This window comes from Nipponia nippon, unplaced genomic scaffold (assembly GCF_047370975.1).
Source record: "Nipponia nippon isolate SJK-2023a ecotype South Korea unplaced genomic scaffold, ASM4737097v1 scaffold_11, whole genome shotgun sequence".
In the NCBI taxonomy this organism is placed as follows: domain Eukaryota; kingdom Metazoa; phylum Chordata; class Aves; order Pelecaniformes; family Threskiornithidae; genus Nipponia; species Nipponia nippon.
In genome coordinates, this window is record NW_028262302.1 from 1,616,535 (window position 1) to 1,639,606 (window position 23,072).

Consider the following 23,072-nt stretch of genomic DNA (forward strand, 5'->3'; position numbering starts at 1 on the left):
GCTCTGCTTTCTGTGCATTTGGTAATCCTGCTTTGTGGTGACACGTGCATTGTTTGATGCGTCTCTTAGCCTGAAGGTGCCTGCTGCACCTTGGAACATACCAGATCAGTCTCAGCCTAAGCAAGACTATTAGAAATGCTGTTTATTCAGCTGGAGTGCTACAGACTTGTATCCGATTAAAAACAACCACATCTCAGCTGTGTGATGCTTTTGCATGATTTTGACTAATTCTGTTTTGTTGCAGTCAACAGAAATTTGCCTCCAAATAATTTTTGCATGGCAGTTAAATATTACATTCTGTGACGTACCCATATTTTTCTATATATACACTTAAGGTTAGGCATAGGCAGGACTTTTTGTCACACAAAACAATTAAACTTTTTAAATAAACAGTGGAAACATGCAAAGTAAATATGCATGCAGGCCACAGGCTTCATTGCAAAGACAATTTACTGGAACAAAATTTACTGGTGCTTGTAGAGAAATGGCAAGAAAAACAATCAGCGAGGAGGCATGGGACACAGGGAGCAGCAGCAGTAAAAGCGAGACTTTGGTTTGTGGCTAAACGTATGTTTGGCTTTTCTTGTTTGGCTAAACATTAAGAGCTCGAATGCCAAGCAATGCCTTAAAAAAGCAGCAGGGCATTAAAACAAAAACTGCTCTGTGGTCTTCAGGAAAAATGAAATTGATGCAAGTTGCTTGTAAATAAACAAGACTGTGTCAAAGATATCTGATATCTAAAAGCCAAATTCTTTTTATAACTGAAACAAGATTATATCTGTAAGACCCATTTATAAAATCTTAAATGAGTAGATTTATTCACATGATCCAACTTCTTGTCTTAAGCGTACATAATACAGCACAACTCAGGGCACAGATATTTTTACTATGTGGATAAATTAATTATCTGGATAAATTAAGCTCACACACATGTCCTAATTTACAGTAGACATTAAGAATTAGCAATAGTTGTCTTTATTGAATCTACTTTTTGTTTCTGCATTTAGAATACACATATGTTGAAAATGGTGCTTTTCCACATATGGCTACAAAACTTCACCACGAAACATCAAATCCCATAATTACGGCACTTCTCAGTGACTCAGATGTGAGCTACTACAATGAGATCCTGTAAGAAATCTAAGACTAAGCTCTTCTAAACTTTAATTTTGGGCTTTTAACAGCTTTGCTGGGTGCTCTTGCAACTTGTGCATGCTTCTTACAAGTAGCCACATAAACTTATTGTAGCAGCTAACTTTCTCAGCAATATTTTTGGCCACTTTGATAGAATCTGTATGATTTTCCAGAAGCGGCCTTGGGGAGGAAAAAAAAAGGGGTGGGGGAAATGTACCCAGTAAACTTCGAAGGGAAAAATAATGAGATAAAAAAATGACTAATGAGATGAAGATGAGTAATTGTCAAAGTTAATGTAACTCCCTTTCAACACAGCCAACAACTCCAGATTAGACTGCAGTGAAGAGGTGGAATGAAGAAAGAACTTCTGGTTCTCCAGGGAAAGATGGAAGGCATCTCAACCATCTTCCCATCGTTCATACATGTCAGCATTTGGCACAGAACAGGTATTTACACAGAAAAAGTCTTATCTCCCTGATTGTACTTATTTACCCATTGCGCTATACAGAAGAGAGGAAGACCTGCAATGTCAAGTCACAGACCTTGGTGTATCCAGCCCAAACATTTCTTATTAGTTTCCTTGTGGCAGCGTACAAACATTTTCTTTCTGTGACGGAAGTCTGTGGAGCTCCTCTGCTGTTGGGTAAAATGACTAAGACAAATCTTAAGTGAAGAAAATTAGCTTTATTTGTGTAAATTAGAAAAATGAATTGTTAGAACTTTGGTCAAATGGTTAATTCTGTACAATTTACAATTATATTTATATACAAAACTTATAATAAAATACAGTACATCACACTTTTCCTGAGTCACAGTGTGTTTCTCAGTTCTGTAAATAGTTTTTTCTTCCTTTTTTTTTTAAAAGTAATTAGATTCAAGAAGGAAATACTATCCTCAGTTTGATAGTGTTTGGTTTAGATAATACTGGTATAAAGAAAGAAGTAAATCACTATATGTAAAAAATACTTTATACCTATTGCAATTTTGATAGTTATTTTTCTATATTAAAATATGTTGCTTGATAAAAATGTTAATTAAATACTCCTTATTATGAGTTTGTTGCACTTTATTTGACACAAGACAAGCTGACTTCAAATATGTCCATCTCTCATTGCAGAGATACATAAATTTAGGTGAGTTACACGTATATATAACCGATCATTTAAAGATCAGGAAACATACATCCAGATAGAGTAGATGTCTGAATCGAGGCACAGTATATTAAAATTGCTGTCCTATCCTGGACAAGATACGTAAGCTTCAATTGCCTGGCTAGCCGAATACAAAATTAACAGAAGTATACATCCTGAAAAGTGAGACTGTGTCAAGCAGCGAGGCACCAAGCCTGCAAATACTTACATATGCATCACAGCCCCACTGTGTAAAGCACTACGGAGTTCTCAATGAAGAAGCATTGCAGAGCTGTATTTAACAGCATTTGTTAAATCTCAGCCAGCTCAAGAACTTGTTAGGATTAAAGCTATCAATATTACCTTTATTGAGTTGAAGTTTTTGAGATCAACAATAATCTATTGTAAGGCTTACAAGGATATTTAATCTGTTTACTTAATGATGCAGTGTGTTAAATTAGTAATTAAGATAGATTACAACCTGCAAGTAAATTTATGTCCCGGTTAAATCCAAAAACCAATCAGGGTAACTTATTTTTGACAAACACTGATTTAAAACAAAATTAATTTTACTTAATGGCTAGGTGTGGACTGCTCCTAAGTATATCTATGGTAAAGTTCACTATACTTTTTTAATATAGGCATGTGCATTTCCGTTATTTTAGTCCAAAATAATCCAAAAATACAGGTTAGATTATCTCTGATAGATTTATCCATAGTGTTTAGAGATGTTTAAGAAGTCTTACGCTAACAGAAAGTTATCTAGAGATTTGCTTTCTCTAAAAGCTTTCTGCAATATTTCGGTGCAAACTGAAATATGAGACTCATAGCGGTCCTACTCTGATTAGAAATGAAAAGGGACATTTTTTGCTGTTGATATCGAAGTGTGTAAAATGACAGTATGAGACTTTAAAGAAAGTTGGTCTTTAGCTGAATGCTTGAACTTTTCCCAGGATTCTTTGCATGTTTAGCAGTCTTCACTTTGATGCTTTCTTGATTGCCTTTTACAGCTGACTCAAGTCTGGCTTTCATAGTTGGAGAAGCAGCCATTAGTTTTTTAAAAACTGATGAGTACTGTGGACCAATCTGCATCAGATTTTGCAAAGCAAACTCATGTAGATTTTTTGCTGAGTTTGTAGCAGAAACCAGGGCATTTTCATCCAAAAGAAAGGAAATAAGGATGGGAAGAAGGCAGGCCACCAAATGAGCACCTATAAACGTTGAAAACACAACTTAAACATATACTTTTTAAAAACAGCTTCAAATTCTAGCTAGAACTCTTTGTCTAAATTAACAATTAACACAAACTATAAAGCTGCAAATGTTATTTGAACTGTATGGTAAAAAGAACCAACATTCTTGTTAGCAATTTTGTTAGCAATTAGTGTTCAGGACTGGATTCCTAGTGGTCGTTTTGTTTTAATTTGTTACTTATGGCAACTTTCAGCATGTCTAATGCTTTGGATACTAGTAATGGAAGTAACTTACGGTGCTCTTCCTCAGCAGTGGCTGTAAGAGCTGTAACCACCTTTATTCCCTCCTGAATGACTTGAAGTTCAGCAGCATTTTCAGGTTTTGCTTTTTCTGTTTCCTGCAGTTTTCCCACAATGGATGGTGCTAAAGAATGAATATAAGGATATGACACGGTTTTGTTTGGATGCTGAAAGATGGAGTGCAGCAGCTGGTAGCACTTACACTGTACCTAAAGGGAAAATCAAATTTGCAGTTACAAAGTGTTATACTTAAAAATACATCTCAGAGTGTTTTAAAACGCACAGCTTGTCAGATGAAATTTTAGGGAGGGGGAAAAATGTGCCTCACAGCATGAAAATTCATCAGGTTGCAGGCTGCTAATCCTAATACTTTATAGGAGCATTATAACTTGTAATCAAATTGTTAAGAGAAACTAGATCATGCTTCCTGTTTCTTTCCACAGAGTCCTACATCTCCCTACATTTTTGAGTAAAGGAAAAAATATTTTTGTGTGAAGATTATGTCTCGGTACTGTTTTGAAACTATACTCTTTTTTGCAAAAATACAGCTGACTGAAAATAGGTGCTTAAAAGGTAAGCGTTACCTCTGTCAAACTGTAGGCACAATTTTAAAAAGCCTGAAATGGTGCAGTAGCTTGCACGTCATTGGAAGTCAACAGGACTGAAACTGTCAAGTTCCTACTTAATTTCTGAAAGGCTCAAACAACTAAACACTTGGATAAAATTTGCAAATGCATACTACCATTTTCTTGCAGTCATATTTGGCATCTCCAGTTTCCTATCAGTGGAAACCAATGTTTCTAATACTAAAAATGTATTAATATATAAAAAAGTACCTTCTTACAGCTGTTTCTCAAGTAAAGGTAACTGTTTAATTTTTTGTTACTACATGAATATATACAGAGAAGATGCAAGAAAACCAGTTTACAGTGATTTCTCATAGTCAAACATGAAATCTAATGCATGTTATTTTCAGAGCTGGACTTTCAGAGTGGGGAAGTCTGATGCAATAAAAAAAAATCATAGGAATACAGAATTGTATACAGAATAAAAAATGATAAAATGCACTGCTGGACGTGTTCTTGCTAACTTGTTCAAACTGTATTTTAAAATACAACAGATATAGTCAGGACAGAATTAACTGGAATCAACACACAGGACAGTGAAACAATTGAAAAGAAAATAAGCTAAAATCCATTTAAAATGATATTGATATTCTTACAACTTAACCAGTACTTACAAGAGGATCTTTTGAGTCAAGTGTTATTCTAAACTTCTCAATACAACGCTTTTGAAGGCACTCTACAGTAGTAACTTCTGGACTGGTAGACATAACAAAGACTGTAATAGCAGTAAGCAGGCTAACTTCATCAAGTTCTTGGAGAAGCCCATCTACTATCAATAAAGTAAGCAGTCTGTTAGATTTGCATTAGAAAGTAATTCTATGAATTCAAGTGTTACAAAGAGGTGGAACAGAAATATCAATGTCTACCTTTCTTTAGGAATCTCTTTTTTCAAATACATGACATACTCTGATGCACTGATATGGACATTTACTTTAATAAAAGCCAAGGCCAAAATGGGAATTCAAGGGTGGTTATATGCATATTTAGAAATAACAGCATACTCCTATTCCATTGTTCCCATGTATAAAATACAATAAATATCTTTGAAGAGCTGGTATGACATATTAGGGTACAACCTATTTTGAGAATAATATAAAATTTGCATTAAGAACATATATTCTTTTGCGATGACTTAAAAACCCAGCACTATAAACAAAAGTTCCAACAACAAATTACAACTTAGAGATTAAACACAAGGAATGATAAAAGTACTACAAACGTGGGAAGCTGAAGAAGCAGCACACAGAAAACTAACTTTAAGACAAAAATATTTTTTCTTGAACTACTGTTTTAATACCTTTTGCTTCAACACAGACACTAATTCTTTGTGGAGAACCTGCATGCAGTACAGCTGTCTTTTATGCTCAACTGTACACTGAAGCCATAACACCTGTTTATTCCATCGTACCATGTAACTACATTGTGGCACTACATAGTACAGGGGTAAACCTGCAATCCTACATTTATACTTTTACAGATGATGACTTCTCATATGAACTGTAGGGACAAGATTGCACTACAGTTTCAACAGTACTTGTAGCCAACTAATGCTCCTGTAACTAAGATATTAGTCTTTGTTTTAAGATGTGCGTGAATTTAATTTAAATAAAACCAAACAACCTTTCACTCAAACATTTTTGTTTCATTTTTTAAGCACACAAACCCAAAATTTGTGCTTACCTTGATCCCAACAGTCAAGCACTGTGACCAAAGCACTACGTAGAAGATCAGTCCAAGCAGTCCGACTCTTCTCTGCTCGAGCCATCGGAGAAGACAAGAGTCCTTTAAGAGCTTGTAGAGATACAGCAACCGTCAAAGGTAACTGGCCATCTTGCAATTTCACAGCAGTTTCTTTAAGTACTCCAATAATTAGGTACAAGATAGTAGGAAGAACTGAAACGCTTCCTGTAAAACAAAGCAAATTGATTTCACAAAAGTTAAAAAAATTCAGGTACCTTTTACATTAAAATAAATTGAAGCAGTTTTCTTGGATTCTCTTTTTTATTTGTAATTTCTCATTTTTAATCACCTATGTGAATGGAGGCACTGGTAATTTGAAGAAAGATTTGAAATATCGTGCGACTTGCAAACAGGGAGTCAGACTGCTTAGGTGTAGTTAAACCTTTTCCCCTTTTAAATTAGCATTGTATATCTTTTCCTAGATGATTTTATTATATGAAGTGTGGAATTACGTCATGTTCAGAGAAAAGCAAGAACAGAGCAATCAGAAACACTGAGGAGCAGAAGAGACGCTATGGACATACTGAATAGTAGAAAACAAATTATGAGCATCTAAGCATATTTTGCAATGGAGACAATACAGTGAAGGAAATTAACAGGTGGTAATTTCAAAACTGGTACGAGGAAATACTTCTCCCACATGATGCGTAGTTAGCCAAGGATGTCATTGCTCCAGGAAATCACTAAAGTCAAGAATTTAGTAAGATTAATAAGAAGAGGATCTCAGACTAAAAATGCTTAATAAAAATTCCTAGAATTATAATAAAAAACTCTAACAAATATTTTGGAAAAGAGGAGACCTAAGGAGAGCAGCAGATTGTCCCACAGCCTACTGAACAGATCTTCATCTCTCCCTCAGAATCTGATAGTTGACCTGTCAGAATAAGAGACTATTAAAAAAAAAAAAAAAGACAGGAATAACTTGGCATAGCAGTTTTGCATATTCTTACGTCTTTGAATCTAACAGTAATACAGAATTCTGCACATATTGGAGACAACCTAGAAACCTGCATACTTATGTGTTGCTCCAATCTTAAGTTTTGATTCAGCAAAGCACAGAGTTAAGCATATGGCTTAATATGCTTATGTCCTTCCCTAATCAGCAAAATGCTTATGTTTTATCCTTCCCTAATCAGCAAAATGCTTATGTTTTTAAGATGTTAATATACCGATGTTCACGAGAGACCTGTTGAATAATAAGGTCCTCTGACATATGCATAAGTATTTTCTGAACCTGAGAACATCTACCTTCTATTTTTAAACAGTCAGGTCTCTGAAAATTGACTGTTGGAACTCAGTAGGAAATGCAGTTCATGAGCATCATTTATTTGAAAATTTTATTTTGCATACATATCATGACAGGTGCCTGAAGTAAGAGACACGGTAGTCACAGGACTACAACTTCTGTTACCTACTAAAGGGGAAAAAATGATGCAATTCCACATAGGAATTTGCTTCTATTTGATTATATGAGTTGACTTTTGGAGATGCTGCCTTATTCAACTGACTGTATAAGCAAGCTTAAGCTCCTCATTTTAGTCACCTGACTTAAATGCTTAAGTTCTCTACGGTAAACATCCCATCTGGTCTGATCCTGCAAGCTGTTAGTTTGTGGAATAACTTGAACAGCTAAAGACAAGAAGAACTGCAGTGAGCAAAGAAAAATCACAAATTATTTTTCATACAAGATAGTTGCCCTCAGATCTAAGTGATACTATGTTTGTTTCCTTTTGCTTTGAATTGATAAATAATGAGTTGCAGATGGAAAAGAGCAATCATATCATCACCCTACAATGATAGCAAGAACTGCCTACTATTCCATTTGGAGCATGCTATCCACCAAAGAAGAATCTTGTAACAGAGAACAACTTAAGAAACAAGACGACATTTCCAGGACTAGTAAATGCAAAAATTTGCACAAGGTGTAACACAGATACCTAAGGTGGGAACAGAGGAGTAGGGCAGAAATGGTTTATGTGGTGGCTGTAACAGTACTGAAAGATCATACATATGAATACGATATTGGGGGATGGCAGTGGGGAACCATCTTAAAGTTTGGAGTGAATCCAAAATGAATCATGGGTAAAAGCCAACTAATCAGAGAAATCAGCCATAACTCCTTACAGTGGTTTCCTAATGTTCAAATGATGGCTTTTAGTGAAAGGTAGCATGATACATTTCCCTTTTAAATTTAATTTATGTCTGTATTATAAATTCCAGAATAGACAATTCAAGTGGAATATAATCATGTAGCTATCGTATACTTCCCTGTACAAAATGAATCTATTAATTGCACTGCTACATGTGGGAGGAAAAGAAAAACTACTCCTTTAATTGCTTCAGTTTTGTAACTTGTTTTGTAATCTGACAGCCAAAAAAATAATTAGAACAGGAAATTGTCACAAGCAAATCAACAAAACTTGCCAGATTTATCCAGCTGAGAAAATTAGGTAATAACAAGGGGGCTCAGAAGAGCCCAATATTCTTTCATTAATCTTTTCTTGTGATGAAACAGCATACCTTCAGGAGAGCAGATTGCAGGAACATCAGAGAGAATAACTAATGCTGCTGCTACCAGTCTACTTCCATCTTCTGACAATAGCAGATGTTTTCCAGATTGAAGGGCAGGGCTACAAGTTAATTTAGGGTTGAGCTGGGGAAGCTGTCTGACAAGAATACAAACACACAACTCCAGGGTTGCGAAGACTAATGATTTCCCAGGCACCAGTCCTCCCGTATCTTTGCCTTCTCCAAATTCTGGTAACGTTTCCTTTTCTGCAGCACCATCATCAACTAAAACAAAAAGAAGAAATACGGTAGAAATCTGCAGGCTGTACCTTATTTCCAGAAAGTCTACTTCTTAAGACTGTTTCATCACCAAGTGACAATCTTGATACATATATATATGTGCATGCATGTGTATTCAAAGTTCTACTGGCAAACATCCATCCTTCTGAATCAGCAAACTATGCACTGATTGTCAAAAGGCAAAAGCGTGTGCAGTAGATTTAGACGTACAACATGCTGAGGCACCAGCCATGCCAATATGATGTCACCTGATACAAGTGCTTTGATTTTTCTCCCAGTTTTTTCTTTTAGAAAATGAACTCTAGGAAGTTACAATCAGAGTAACTAGCGGAGTCTGGCTTGTAACAGCTGTGTCTGCTGAGTCCCTCCGTTGCTCTACTGCAGCTGATCCCAGCTTTTCACTAAGAGTCAGTCCTCCCTCCACGACACCACACAAGGCTATCCCAACTGCAGTTTCTCCAGTTTTCCTCCTCACTTCATGCCCTCTAGTCACCACCAAAACCACCTGCTATCTATCACACCACCCCAATTTCTTATGTCAGGCACCTGGACTGACTTAAGTAAACCAGGATTAGTCACCAACTGTGAAACATTTCAATTAAGATGCATCTTGGAATACCACCTTCAAGAATCCAGTTTTCCAAGAAAGAATTGCTTTAACCCTGATAATATGTATTCAACATCTCATACATTACTGTACCTTCTGCACTTCTCCGCTTTTCCTTCACATGTTCTTGAGCTGCAAAAAGAATCAGCCGAACCACTTCAAGGGCAGCAAGCTGAATATCAGGTGATTCTCTGGTCAGTATCAGTCGGTGCAAAACGTTCAGCAGCTCTACACCCAACTCCTACGGTAAGAAAAATACTTAATATATCCCTATTTTAATGCAGGAATTTTAGAAACTTGTTAATACTTGTTAAAGCCAACAGTATTACTCTTATTAATCTCACTAAGGAACACAGTATAATTGATACAATCACAGGAGTTAGAATTTTCTTCAAGATCTAGCTCCTAGCTCCCAGTAGCAGCAGTCTTGCTCAATTCTCCCAACAAAATAGTAATCACAGTAATTTAGAGATAAAGCACTTAAAACTACTAAAAAAATCCCAAGTAATCTTTATCTTATGGCTTTTTAACTCTTGAAGGTGGGGATAATACATTGCATCCCTCCTACAGTATATGTATTTTCTTGGAGAGAGCACCAAGTCAGCAGAACTTGGACATGTCCACAGGTTTTATCACTTTTGCTGTGTTAGACAATTGCATGGCACACAGGATGGTATAAAGCTTAATTTAAAGAAAAAAAAAAAAAAGGAATTTTGAAGTTACTTCTTTCTCGGATCACTGGTGTGTTGTGGGTTTTTTTGGTTTTGCTTTTTTTTTTTATACCACTACTTTTGTCCAGTTTCCTTTTATCATCTTCAGCATTTATAACAGAATTAATTGAACTATCCCTTGATAGAGAGTAAGAGAACTTTTTTTTTTTCTGAAATTCTGTCTTTACCTGGCTCTCATCCTACTCATCTAATGACTCCTTCCTGACAAAATGTCCTCTAGTTCTCTGCCCCTCAGTGTCTTCTTACAGGTTGCATGTTGTGCTCTTTTTCTCTCCTCCCTCTACAGCTTGGGATTTTGGTAAAGCATATAATTCACCTACTACTTATATGTTGAAGATTCCTGGATATACAACAGAGAGTAGGGATACTGTTCAAACTAAAATTATGCCTTAATTCTGGGCGGCTTTTGATCATTAAGACATTACCTGATCACCACCTATTTTAGACCTCGGCCACGGAACATCCAAGAGTGCCTGTAGGGCACGTAAGCAGGCAATAATGTTCTCCATTGCTGCATCTGATCGAGGAGAGCAGAGAAATTCCACACTAATTCCTGTAAGCATCAGAAAAAAAATCCCATATGTGCTTGAAATTTTAAGTAGTAATTTTGTCAATTATTAATTAACCTAACAGTAGGTTGAGCAGACATAGAAATAGCATTTGCATTTTATAGTAAGTGAATTCCTCTTCTATTGCTAATATCTTGGGGCAAGAACTCTATTTCCCTCAAAACAATGAAAGAACTTCAGCTTCTAGACAGTGTAAGACATGGTTATAACTGGCTATTAACATAAATAAATAAAAAAAATAGAGCAATTTCTAAAACTAAAACACTGAACTCCAGGTCCAGTGAATAGGCAGATAATTCATAATGAGTATATAATGAGTATATAGCAGAATATTTGCCTAATCACACTTAGTTATTTAATAGAAGGAAATAATGGAGAAAATAATAATAGTTCACAAACTCAAAGGCTGAGGCTTTATCTTCCCATTTTACAAAAATGCTAAAGATCGCAGCTACCATAATTGGATCACCAGCAATAAGTAAATTACATGAAGCCTAGGCTTGCAAATCCTAGAGCAGATAAAAACAATCACTGTTTTCTGAGCTTTCAGGACTCTTCAGATGACATTTTATGACATTGGAGATAAACTTCATATAAACTGTGATCCATATTCTCATCTCAGTTGTACAGCTGTAATTCCAAAATGTGCAATGACTTGGGAAACGCATCAATGTACACTGAAGAACAGCTGTGCAACAGAAAGTGTCCCTGTTTTAAATTGCTTTCACTTTCCCTGTAGGAAGTGAAAATGAACAAGTGGAATATGTTCGGAAGCAGAATAAACAAGCCAGGTGTCCATGGTAAAGTATATGAAATTTGAAGCACTAATGCAGTAGCATAGGAAGCTGGGGAAATGAGCAGCTTTTGTATCAGAGGTCCCACTTCTAACTGAGGGAGCAATGGAGTTCAAAAGGCAGCTGGCTCTGTGCAGGAAAACTGGGATTCAAAAGAAGCCATATGCACCTGGGTCATACAAACCCACTCCAAAAAGGGATTACAAAAGAATGATACAAAAGAGAGACCAAAGGAAAAAAAAAAACAAACACAACCCTAAATGGCCAATTGTGTAAGTTTAGAGAACTGAGACCAAATTCAATGGCCTGATCAGCCTCTGTAGTACCAGAAGCTTAAACAGAGCTTTATGTGAACTTAAGAAAACACTTTTTTGCTGTGAGAGGGACCGAGCACTGGCACAGGTTGCCCAGAGAGGCTGTGGAGTCTCTATCCATGGAGATATTCAAAAGCTGTCTGGACACAGTCCTGGGGAACTGGCTTCAGGTGACCCTGCTTGAGCAGGGGGTGGTGGACAAGATGACCTTCACAAGTCCCTTCCAACCTACACACTATTCAGTGATGTAAAATTGTACTTCAGTGATGCTAAACTGTACATTCTGTAATTGTAGCGCTACAACCATGATAAAATCCACCCTTGAACTTGCATGTTTACAAGCAGAGCAGTAAGCACTTGTTTAGGACTTGTTTAGCTCACGCTGAGTGTTTTTTCTACCACATTTGGGAAAACGCTCTACAGTTTTCTCACTAGGACTTAAAATTCTCCTGACTCTGTATTTTTCAAAGAGATGCAATATTCAATGATGCAGTTAAATGTGAATGATTAAATATTTGTTTGCTAGCAGTTTTATCTATTAAAAATGTTTTGGGTTATAGCATCTAGACAGATTATGCACTCACTAACCCAAGATAAGATGAAATCTGTCAGTATTCACATCCTCAGGAGATTTCACCAAGGGCCTGGTAGAAGAATCTTGACACATTGTAGTTGGGGTGACAGGTCTAGAGAGATTAGTAACTCCTTCATCTGGATCAACAACAATGAAACCTGTGCTAGTAAGCCATAATGCTGTAGCATAAAGTATCAGTGCCCAGGAGTTGTAGTAATGAGGTCTGGCATTTTCAATTGTCTCTGCTGTATAAAACGTGCCACCTACAAGAAGACAAGTTACAGTTTTAAGGATGTAATTTATTTTCAACTACCATACTTTCTCATTCTTATAAAATGGGATTCTTCTTTTTATTGAAATTATACTTATCATATTTTATGTGTGTCTTTTTTTTTTTTAATGTTCAATATTAAAATTCAGGCTAACGAGGGCACTTCATTTAGGTTTATTTGGATAGAATCCAATACAATTACCTTTTTCTTCTTTCAACCATAAAATTACCCAACAAACAAGAATACCAAACAAGCTACTTTTCACATCAGTGAAGCCTCTGTTCTCAAAAGCAGTCTTTATCTTTAGATAGGTACACAAGTATACGTATTCTCTATACAGTTTAATCTTACTGTGATCTTAACACAAGTCAGCTAGGACATTAATGATGTGCACTTACAAGTGACCAATGAAAATACAATTGATTTGCCACCTTACCTTCAGCAGGTAGTTGCAATGCATATTCTGAAGGCAAAGTTAAGAGAGCAAAATCCTGAAGTGCAGCAAGCCAGAGCTTGCTCAGTGTTCCAAGATCTGCCTGTACTAAATCCAAAAGTCCGCTGGCTGAAGATGTTACATCTCTGTAGCTTTCTTCTGCAGAGTTCACAATTTTTAAACAGTGATTGTGTGCATCACTTTGGTTTTTCTGCTTTTCAACTGCAACTATGTACACCTGTTTATATATTTGGAGAGAGATTTACAAATATTAAAACTTGGAAAACTACTGTGATCATTAGCATGACTGCCTGTTGAACAGGCATGAGGTTTCCTAGAATCTATTCCTGCTTCAAGTCCAGTAGGCATGGGTGAACAAGCACTTATTTTCTAAACCTTCTGAATCCACTCCCCCAGCTGATCTTGATGCAAGAGTCCCAATAAAGGGAAACCTACTAAAATTCCTAAACATAGATGCATTTAACTTCCCTGCTCAAAAAAATGAATATACTACTTGTCCAGCTTTCAGCTTCCAACCATCAAACCCTGTTATAGTTATAGCTACAAGACTGAAGAACTTATTATTAAATAATATACCTATAATCATGATCCTGAAACTACAGACAAATCATTCCTAAATCTTCTTTTAACTGAAATGACATATTGCACTTCCAACCAACTTCTCCAAACTATGTATTACTCTGTGTTAGCAGTAAAGAATGAATAGTACAGTCTTGTATCATTTGCAAACTTTGGGTGTTACCATCAATAGTTAACTTAAATGTGAGAAGGTTAATTGCCCTAGATGCCTCTCTAGTTATTGAAAAAGATAGGCTTGAGAATGTTTCAGACCAGCAGCTCTCTTTAGTCTCTCCTCTTCCTGGAGGGAAGCTCTTCTCCTCAACTATAAAGGAGACATAGGAGACCAGTTAAAGTAATCTAAAGTTAGCTTTTGTGAGTATCCATCTCCTGCAATTATGATTTCTATATCTTTTTCAAGTTTGCTAGTTGTAGTGGGTTGACCCAAACCAGCAACTAAGCACTCACCAAGCCCCTCTCTCACTCCTCCCCGCAACAGTGTGGGGGAATTCCTTCAAATTCTGGAGACAAGAAATAGGTAAGATCCTAAGTGAGAAGGAACCGCCTAGGGCTTAAGTGAAATATTTGTAAATTATAGGTCACAAAAGCTTATCCCCAGTTTACTTTGTCATAGTTTCTCATATCCGAGATCCAGTAGAAAGTTATACAGAGTTTGCTTTGAAGACTTCTAGTGATCTTAATTATAGACTGGAACAATCTACAGATCTTCACTTCTTACAGTTGAGCCTCACATTTAGTCTGAATTTTGCCTCAGCTTCTGATCAGTGACAGGTTATTGTCATATGCCATTAAAAACCTTTTCTCCATATAATAATTTTAAATTGATCACAATACCTTATCTTTTCCTGAATAGATTAAATAGACTGACCTACTTAAATCTCTTGGTGTAAGCATGTTTTCAAGATTTTTATTCCGACTTGCTAGCTTTTCTCCAATGGCTTTCCTATTCTGCCAATATGTATGGACACCAGAGGTTGGTATGTTTTTCTACAAATGTTCACATAAAAGCTATCTGCTTTTGCCTGCTTTCTCCTTCAAAATAGCTCCCTGGTTATAAACAGAAATATCATATTAACTATATAACATGCTCATATTTAGCTGGTTATCAGCTGTCAGCATCCAGGGTCATTATCAGTGCTTTCTAAGACACATCTTCTAGAGATTACATACGTTGTTCACATTTTTGATTTTTAAATATCTAACCTTGCATTTACATGTATTAAAACAGGCATTCACCTGAGCTGACTTTAAGGCAGTTAAGCCAATGCAGTACTGAACTGACATTGTTAACTTACAAGAACTGCCTGTAAGAAATTAAATGCCAATAGACAATGGGAAAAATAACACCTATTTAAAATGGTACATTCAGTGGACCATCACCATAGCCATTTATACCATGCCAATTTAAAATGAATATTGAAATATTGGAACACATTAAGAAGTTCATATTTCTTAAGTACTAGACATATTTCTTAATGTATAGTATAAGCAGTTTAACTAGCAGTGCTTTTGTCAAGTTTACAAAGTTCATGTACTGTTGAGCGGTATCAAAGCAAAGCAAAGGACCAGCAACTTCTATTTAATGAAGCATGTAAGGAATTCCTGAAACCATTCTGTTTGAAAGCTTCTAACTCACCTACCAGATATCAAGACTATCATTACAGAACTGTTACACTAACCTCTGCCCAAGCCTTAAGCACAGCCAGTGTCTCCATAGTTGAGGTGCTTTCATTATATTGTTGACTTTGTGCTTCTTTCCCAGCCTGCACCTTTACCAAAGAGGATACGAGCAACTGGTGAACCCTTCGAAGGTCATTAAGATCACTTACTACACCACTTGCTATCCAGGCACTGCATACCTAGTGTTGCAAAACAGAAATAATGAGAAACAAGAGCCAAACACCACTGGATACTCTTTTTTCCATCTGTAAAATCATGAAAACCAGATTTAATTTCTACTGAGATACAGTTACTCTTGAATAATAATCAATGTTAAATGACATTACAGTTTGGTATACGTAAGTAACGAAAGCCAAAAATGTTAGAGGGGATGTCATAAATAACAGCCAAAGTATCAACTGCTACAAAGGTTCTCAAAAGATTTTAAAGTGCATAAAATCTTTGAGTTGTTACAATATAGAGGTAACATGGGTGATGTTATTTTGTGTGCATTGAGGATTTGAGGCTAGATGATTTATTTCCTTATTCTTGTGTGGTGTATGAAGCAAAAAGAAAATTTCAGAGGGTCTATTACCTAAGACTTCTGACTTTCAACACTTGCCTGACATGCTTTTGCTGTGACATCAGGAGGAGTTTCGGGAGCAAAGGCAGGCCTAAGTGCTGCTCCAACCTAAAGAGAAGTTATACAACATTTAATACGTAGTGAACAGTTAACTAAATAATTACTTTCCATAAGCAGGCTTTGTTGCAGTTTTCCTTTATAAAGCATAGTTTCCTTTTCATTTTTGCATAAACCATTTCAGTGAGGCTAAAGAGCAGGGAGACAGTTGCAGTCATACTTTTACTGTTCTGTTTGGCTTACACTGAAGACATGGTTCTCTTTGAGAGGGGTCTTCAAAGTTGATTCTATTTTTTGCACAGTCTAAAACTGAAACAGAAACCTCTTCCTTCCTGAACTCTTGACTTGATGAGATGCCCTCAAAAGAAAAAAACATGTTCCAAACCATGGAAGATTTGCATGTACTGAAGATTTGCAGTACTACAAATACAAGTTAGTGAAAATAAGTGAAAAGGAGTTGTTTTTAATGACAATTAATGACAGTTTCTTAAGACCTAAAGCTCAGACTTCATTTAAGGAACCTCTGATTTCAGGAAATAATTACTTAATAATTAATTAATTTCAGGAAATAATTACTTAAGTCTGGAAAATCTACATCCATCTACTTCTGATTATTGATATGGAAAAAAAATTGACAAGAAAAAGACTAGATATTTAACCACTTCATGTCTCTTCAACTTCTATGAAACAGTTGATGAGAAGATATATGTACAGTATTAGCAGAAAAACTTTAAGGGTAGTGGAAGGGTAGTGGAAGTTAAAAGGAGAATTATTAGTTCTACTTGTGACCTGCTTCATGGTTTTGGAGAGCAAGGAAAAATAGTGTATTTTTTTTTTCCCTTGGTAGTTCCAGACTAGATCAAGGCACTTCTCCTTTCCCACAAAGAAGTGCCAGTAGAACAGAATTCTAATGGCAAAAGCAAGATCAAAGTGGGTTAGGATGTCTTCAGTGTCAGGATCTCTCCATTTCTATGAGACAAAGTGGTCTGACTTATTCAATGCCTGCTAGAAACTGAAGAATGGGAGCCAGATGAGGTGTAACACAGCTGCCTGTCATATTTAACACAAGTGCAGTCTGGGATTCAAAATGATCAGGACATCTTTTCTGTAAGTCTCAACCAAGACTTAACTGAAATAGACCTTGTGAGTACAATCCATGCTTTTACCTCCTCTAGTTTATTTATTGACCAGGATCTCCTAGTATGATCTCTGGTGTGCAAAGGCTACTTATTTTTAAGCAGTTTTAAATGACAGTTGTTCCTAATATTTCTTGCAATACTTCTGCACTTTGAAACCAATGCTTTCCAAAAAAAACCCAATGTTCTATTTTCTTTCTGCAGTACTCAAATAGGAAAGAGGGAAAAATGCTGAAACTTGAAAAACTTTGGGGCTAAAATATATACCAACTGAAAACATGCTTTCTAAGGAAGTTGAGTCCGAAGAAATTAACAGTTTCAGTTACAAACTCACTGAAACCCAACTCTAGCACTATGCCCTGCAAAAAGCAAATTTCTTTTAGTGATTAACTGTAACTCTAAACTTTTCTAAGTTATTAGCAATAGTGCTTACATTGGCTTGATATTGCTCCAGAATTACATGACCTGGAAACTCTGGTTCTGGAACAGCTGCAAACTTCCGAACAACAATTAGCAATGTTTGAAGCCCAGAAAGACGAAGTTGATCACTGTGATCTGTGGCAGCCATAAAAGCCATACGGATCAAGTCAGCTAAATGCAATACCAAAAAGTCATCTGAAGAGAAAACAGAAATTAAAAAAAGAAAACAGTTTTATTAGATTTAGCTTTAGACATAATATATTTTATAATACTGCTCCCAACATTTTCAAAATGTACATTTTACATTTTACCTTACCATGTATCAAGGATTCAACTTAAGGCAGCCTACACATACAACAATCTTACTTGGACATCTTATGTTAGCTGATCTAAGCTCCTTTCCACTTGAATTTAAAAAAAGTACTTAGAATAAAGCATAAATATCTTTATGTATGAGGCAGATTTTCTAAAAACGGATTTTCAGGAAAACAACTCCAGACAAACAGGTAGAGGTACTGAAAATTGGCACTGTGTTTCTACTGGTAATTATGCAAATTATGGAAAAAAGTGGAGTTTTTAGTCGTACTCCCAAATACTAAACTGTGATGTTGTAGGCTGGTGCCAGCTATCCCTTCTGATTGCCAGTGCTTATGCAGAAACAATGGCTTCCTACGCATATGCCATGGTACTATAACCAGGAAAGTGAGTGTAAATGCTGCACTGATATGCCAATATTTTGGCAAATAAAAATTGCTCTACACCTTAATAAATACAGGCTTCTAATCAGAGCAATTAAAGGTTTCAACAGTGACAAACAACAAATTTATGATGAATTTAATTAAGATGCAAACAGCTAACATTTATTTTAAGCATACTTTGCATTCTGTGAAATTCTTTCAGTGCTTAACACATACCTCTTGAATCACGTTGTTTTCTTTCCTGAGCCAAAGTTATGTCAAAATGTGCACTGTCTGCATTTTCACACTGGCTTATGATTTTACAAACACAGTCTGCAGCAAAAACTCTGGTAGACCATCGTGGATTACTAAAAGGATGGAACCTCTCATCGCTGTCAGATGTTAATACAGATGCATCATCCGCTTTGGCAGTTTCCTCTTCTTGAGTGGTATCTACTGAAGCTACTGTATTGAAATCTGTATTTAGGACACGGGGGGGGGGGGGGGGGGGGGAGAAATGTAATATTCTTTCTTACTGTAACTGAAAACTACAGAAGGAGTCATAAGAAAATCTCTTCAAAGTCCTTCTCTAGCCTCCAACTCACTATGACTCCCTTCAACCTTGGTGTCTTAAAGTAAATCGTATAATTAAAAGTAAAACGTAACAAAACTGTCTGCATTTGGTTGATATTACTTGTTGGAAGACAAGGTCAATACCACAAAAATAAATTAAGAACTGCAGTGAAAGAAGTGAAAGAAAAAAAAAAACCCTTTTAAAATAAGTGTGACACATTAGAAGCTGGAACCTTTCCAAATGGAAAAAAAAAAAAAAAAAAAAATCTAAATTCAGGAAGTTTTCCTCCTGCACTGCAAGTAAAAGAAAAAAAATCCCCCTCCTCCCCCCAGTATTCAGCACAGTAATTAATTTTATCTGCTCAGGAGTTTCATTATGATATAGTAGGTCTGCATCATTCCTATTATTAATAGAAGAGAGGGTCTGAATATTTTTCTTGTAGGTACTTACACAGGATGCACAAGCTGAAATGTATTCTGCATTTCCATTTCTGATATGGAAATAAGTTAACATTAGGACTATAAATCAGCAAGAATATGAACAGGAAAGACATACTAAAATGTTTACAAAAACTTGTTCAATAGGGAAAAGGCAATCAGAAGGGAGAAAGTCATATTCCTTCTGAAAGAACTAAGTTAAAGGGTCCAGTGTTTCAATATGAAGGACAATAATACATTTAATAAATGTCAAACATTCCAGAAACAAGAATACTTTCCCGCAGTGACATACGGTACTGCTGCAGGCCTTATTTTCATTGTGTTCTCCAATACGGCGTATTAGGACTTACCAGCCGAGGCAGCAAGAACATCTTTACAAAGTTTCAGCCAAAAAGAGAGCTTTTCAACTGCCATTGAAGTAAGCATATGAGTCAGAGTCTCTTTGATATCTTGGCACAATCTTTGATCCAATTCTTTGTCCAACAAGCCCAGCAATGCCCCCTCCAGGCCTATTTCTCTGATGTTAACATCTGCTAAGAAGAAAGTTTGTGAGCTGAATGCTGCGCATCACAAAACTGCAGTAACGACCACAGAAACCCCCCTGAAGGTTGCACACAGAGTATCTTGTGAACGACAAATACCTAGCCCCGAAATACTTTTGAAATAATAGTATTAATTGCTTTAATACCATGTCTAAATCATCCGAGTACAAAACTTTGAACTTTTACAGAAACATACTAACAACAGGAAGAAAGTTACCCCAAGGAGAAAAAAAATCCTACTCTGAATTTCACAGCATTCCCATCACCATAGCATCTGAGCTATTTAGCCAAAATTATCTTTGGCCATCTGATTCCTCAGACTGACTCATAAGGTAATACTAAAACAATGTTTTAACTTGAAGGGGAAGTTAAAATTATTCTCCAACAAAGCTCAAAACCAGACACATGGAAATAAGTTGTTAAATGAATATGACCGATTTTTATTTGCCCAATATTACCAATTTTAAAAATCAGCAGTTTTACAAAATGGCTATAGTGTATCTTTTCTGAAAATTTCTAAACGAGCTTGAATTGAAACCCAAAGTGAAATCATTTATTACCACCGTCCCCTCACAAGGAAGGCACATGAGGATGAAGCAGTGATCATTCTCAAGCCTTTGAGCAAAAAACCCAAACTTTTAGGAAGTTAAAAATTCTAGGGACCCCAGCTGATCATTACTTAACTAGTTCTCCAAAAAGGTCAACAGAAACTTTCTTCAACAGGTTTTTCTGCACCTTCCCTCAATGACAGATTTTTAATTTAAGAAGAGATTTATGTGGGAAAATAAAATTATGAATATGCATGTAAAATGCAGGACTATGAAGCGGTTACTACAACAGCTACTGGCTAGATAAGCTTAGGTTTCTCTGGAACTCCATTTGCATTTTCTCATTTAGTGACCCTTGCTATCTACAGTATAAGAAAAGCAACAGTAGCTTCATTTTATCACTAAGAAAGGGTTTGGATGCTTCCATAATTTGCTACTATACAGAAAACGGAAGCAGAAAACCTTTTTGAGTTAAAGATTTCAAGAACGTAGAAAAGTTTTCATACCCATAGCAGAGTGTGTTGAAAAGTCACTATCAATGTGTCAAGCTCTTTGATCCCAAAACTTCAATACGTTACCTGGAGTAAAATCTTCTCTGCTCTCTTTAACTAACGCAACAGCATACTCTGATACCTCAGCAGCTTCTCTTTGCACAACTTGACGTAAGCAAGCTATCACTGCACGTCTCAATAATAAGTATGAGCTACAGAGATTCACCTGAAACATGCAAGAAGAAACAGTAAGATGGCTAACAAACCTTTATAGCAATACCTCGGTAAGGCTGGTATTTTGTTAACAATTGCAGTTATGACAAATCTGTGAAGTCAGTAAGCATGTAATTGATGCTATTTTTGCTCAGTTTTTTTTTTTTTTTCTTTTTAACCCCAAATGGAAGATTGTGCAACTCCTGTAATCAATTTAACATATCAGTACTTTTAACATTTTCTCTCCAAAGGTAACTTATAAGACTGGTTTGGGGCTGGATCCAACTCCCACCGATGTCGGTAGAAAGACCCCCATTAACTTCAATGACAGCTGAATCATGGTCTCAATGAACAATTAACTCTATTCTTTGACTACAGGATATATATAATGGACTTGAAAACTCAGTGCAAGAGAAAATTACTCAAATCGTCCTCAGATCTAACTAGAGAAATGCCAATGTAACCAAGGGTGAGACAGTCAATCACGCTTTAGTAAATCTGAACTCCATGCACGAAAGGAAGTTTATAAGAAAGGGCAAAGAGAACACTGCTGCAATTTCATTGCAAAAAATATTATATACTCAGATTACATTAAATTACTTTTTAGAGAAGGTGAGAGGAAGGGTGAGAGTTACTGGTGAACGTATCACACTGAGACAAGTCAGCTCTCCTGAACAGTTTCTAGCAAAAAAGTTTATAGCATCACCATATTTTAACACTACCAGGCCAGTGTTTGTTTTTTATACTGAAAAATACACGATAATAGATTCATTATTACAGGAACAAGGAAAAACACTTTAAAAACCCAAGACATAGCCTCAAGGTTGTTTTGTTAGAGTGGAGCTTTCTGATTTTCATTTGCTTGCTTTCAATTTTAAGAACATTCTGAAGGGGATCCCAAAGATACAATGAACCAGCTGTGTGGCCAGGCAAGATGGCTACATCAATATTTATGCGGCTTCTTTTAAATTAAGCTTAGGTTATCATCAAAAAAGTTATTCTCTACAACTAAGCAAGTGTGTACCCTTAGCTGTCATCATCCTTAAAACAGACAGAGCTGAGTGTCTGCTGCAGGGAAACCTTGCAGTAAGGTCACGCTCCTCATTTGTCAGCAACAAGTCAATATATGTTAGTCAAAATGACTAATATATATTAGTTAATATACAGTTAAGAAGAACAACTTAAGGACAAAAAGAGTAAGTGATACAGAATTTCAGCTTTATTACATTAACAAAACTAAGCTTCGTCTTCTGAATTTCTATGCATGCTCATGAACCTATAATACTCAGAATTACATATTTAATACACACAAAGATACGCTCTCTGCATCATTCTTCTAACAGAAAAGAAACCTGACTCTAAGTTGTCTGTAAGATACTTTAATTGAAAGTTTAAAAACAACAAGTGAGGCTTTTAATGCAACATTTACGCAAGCAGGCTACACATTCTACTTCAAGTTGGACATGCATAAATTGCGTGCTCATTTTTAATAGGGAAAAAACAGAGGATCCAATTCAGGCTACTGAATAAGGCACGATGCACATTTTTCATCTCTCATTCTCTCACATTCTAAGCAGGGGACAGGACTAAATATCAGACACAAAATGCAAGCATCACATACAAACTTAAATGAACACACAGTTCCCTTTCTGTGCTTAACACGTTAAAAACAAAATTATGCCTCACTAAGCACATAAATGAAATGTATGTCTGCCATCTGCAGAAAGTTAGGGTCTGGTTAGGATGACAATCAAATGTCACTTGACATGCTAAAAGAAATTACATTAAAATGGTTAAAAGGAAAAGATAAAAGACGAAATAAAAAACACCACTGCAAACTGCAAAAGTTTAGGATTAACAAGGCACAGGGACCTACCAACACAGAATTATCCAATAAGATTTCCTGCACA

The 23,072-nt window shown here is 36.1% G+C and overlaps 1 protein-coding gene across 8 annotated transcripts in view; it reads right to left on the minus strand.

Moving 5' to 3' along the window:
• Nucleotides 1–1,798: 1,798 nt before the first annotated feature.
• HEATR5A (HEAT repeat containing 5A) overlaps nucleotides 1,799–23,072 on the minus strand; it is a 75,443-nt gene continuing 54,169 nt past the window's right edge. For 6 of the 8 annotated variants that reach the window (XM_087747133.1, XM_087747131.1, XM_087747134.1 and 3 more), the window contains 16 exons: nucleotides 23,039–23,065; nucleotides 21,037–21,175; nucleotides 19,719–19,898; nucleotides 18,595–18,834; nucleotides 17,694–17,875; nucleotides 16,107–16,175; nucleotides 15,505–15,684; nucleotides 13,229–13,463; nucleotides 12,535–12,783; nucleotides 10,695–10,822; nucleotides 9,632–9,779; nucleotides 8,644–8,916; nucleotides 6,064–6,288; nucleotides 4,998–5,152; nucleotides 3,753–3,966; nucleotides 1,799–3,475 (listed from right to left, as the gene is read on the minus strand). In XM_087747133.1, the coding sequence (XP_087603259.1) occupies nucleotides 3,174–3,475; nucleotides 3,753–3,966; nucleotides 4,998–5,152; nucleotides 6,064–6,288; nucleotides 8,644–8,916; nucleotides 9,632–9,779; nucleotides 10,695–10,822; nucleotides 12,535–12,783; nucleotides 13,229–13,463; nucleotides 15,505–15,684; nucleotides 16,107–16,175; nucleotides 17,694–17,875; nucleotides 18,595–18,834; nucleotides 19,719–19,898; nucleotides 21,037–21,175; nucleotides 23,039–23,065 (2,946 nt within the window). In that variant the 3' untranslated portion in view covers nucleotides 1,799–3,173. The remainder of the gene's footprint in view (nucleotides 3,476–3,752; nucleotides 3,967–4,997; nucleotides 5,153–6,063; nucleotides 6,289–8,643; nucleotides 8,917–9,631; nucleotides 9,780–10,694; nucleotides 10,823–12,534; nucleotides 12,784–13,228; nucleotides 13,464–15,504; nucleotides 15,685–16,106; nucleotides 16,176–17,693; nucleotides 17,876–18,594; nucleotides 18,835–19,718; nucleotides 19,899–21,036; nucleotides 21,176–23,038; nucleotides 23,066–23,072) is intronic. The other 2 variants (XM_087747135.1, XM_087747136.1) reach the window with 2 other exon arrangements.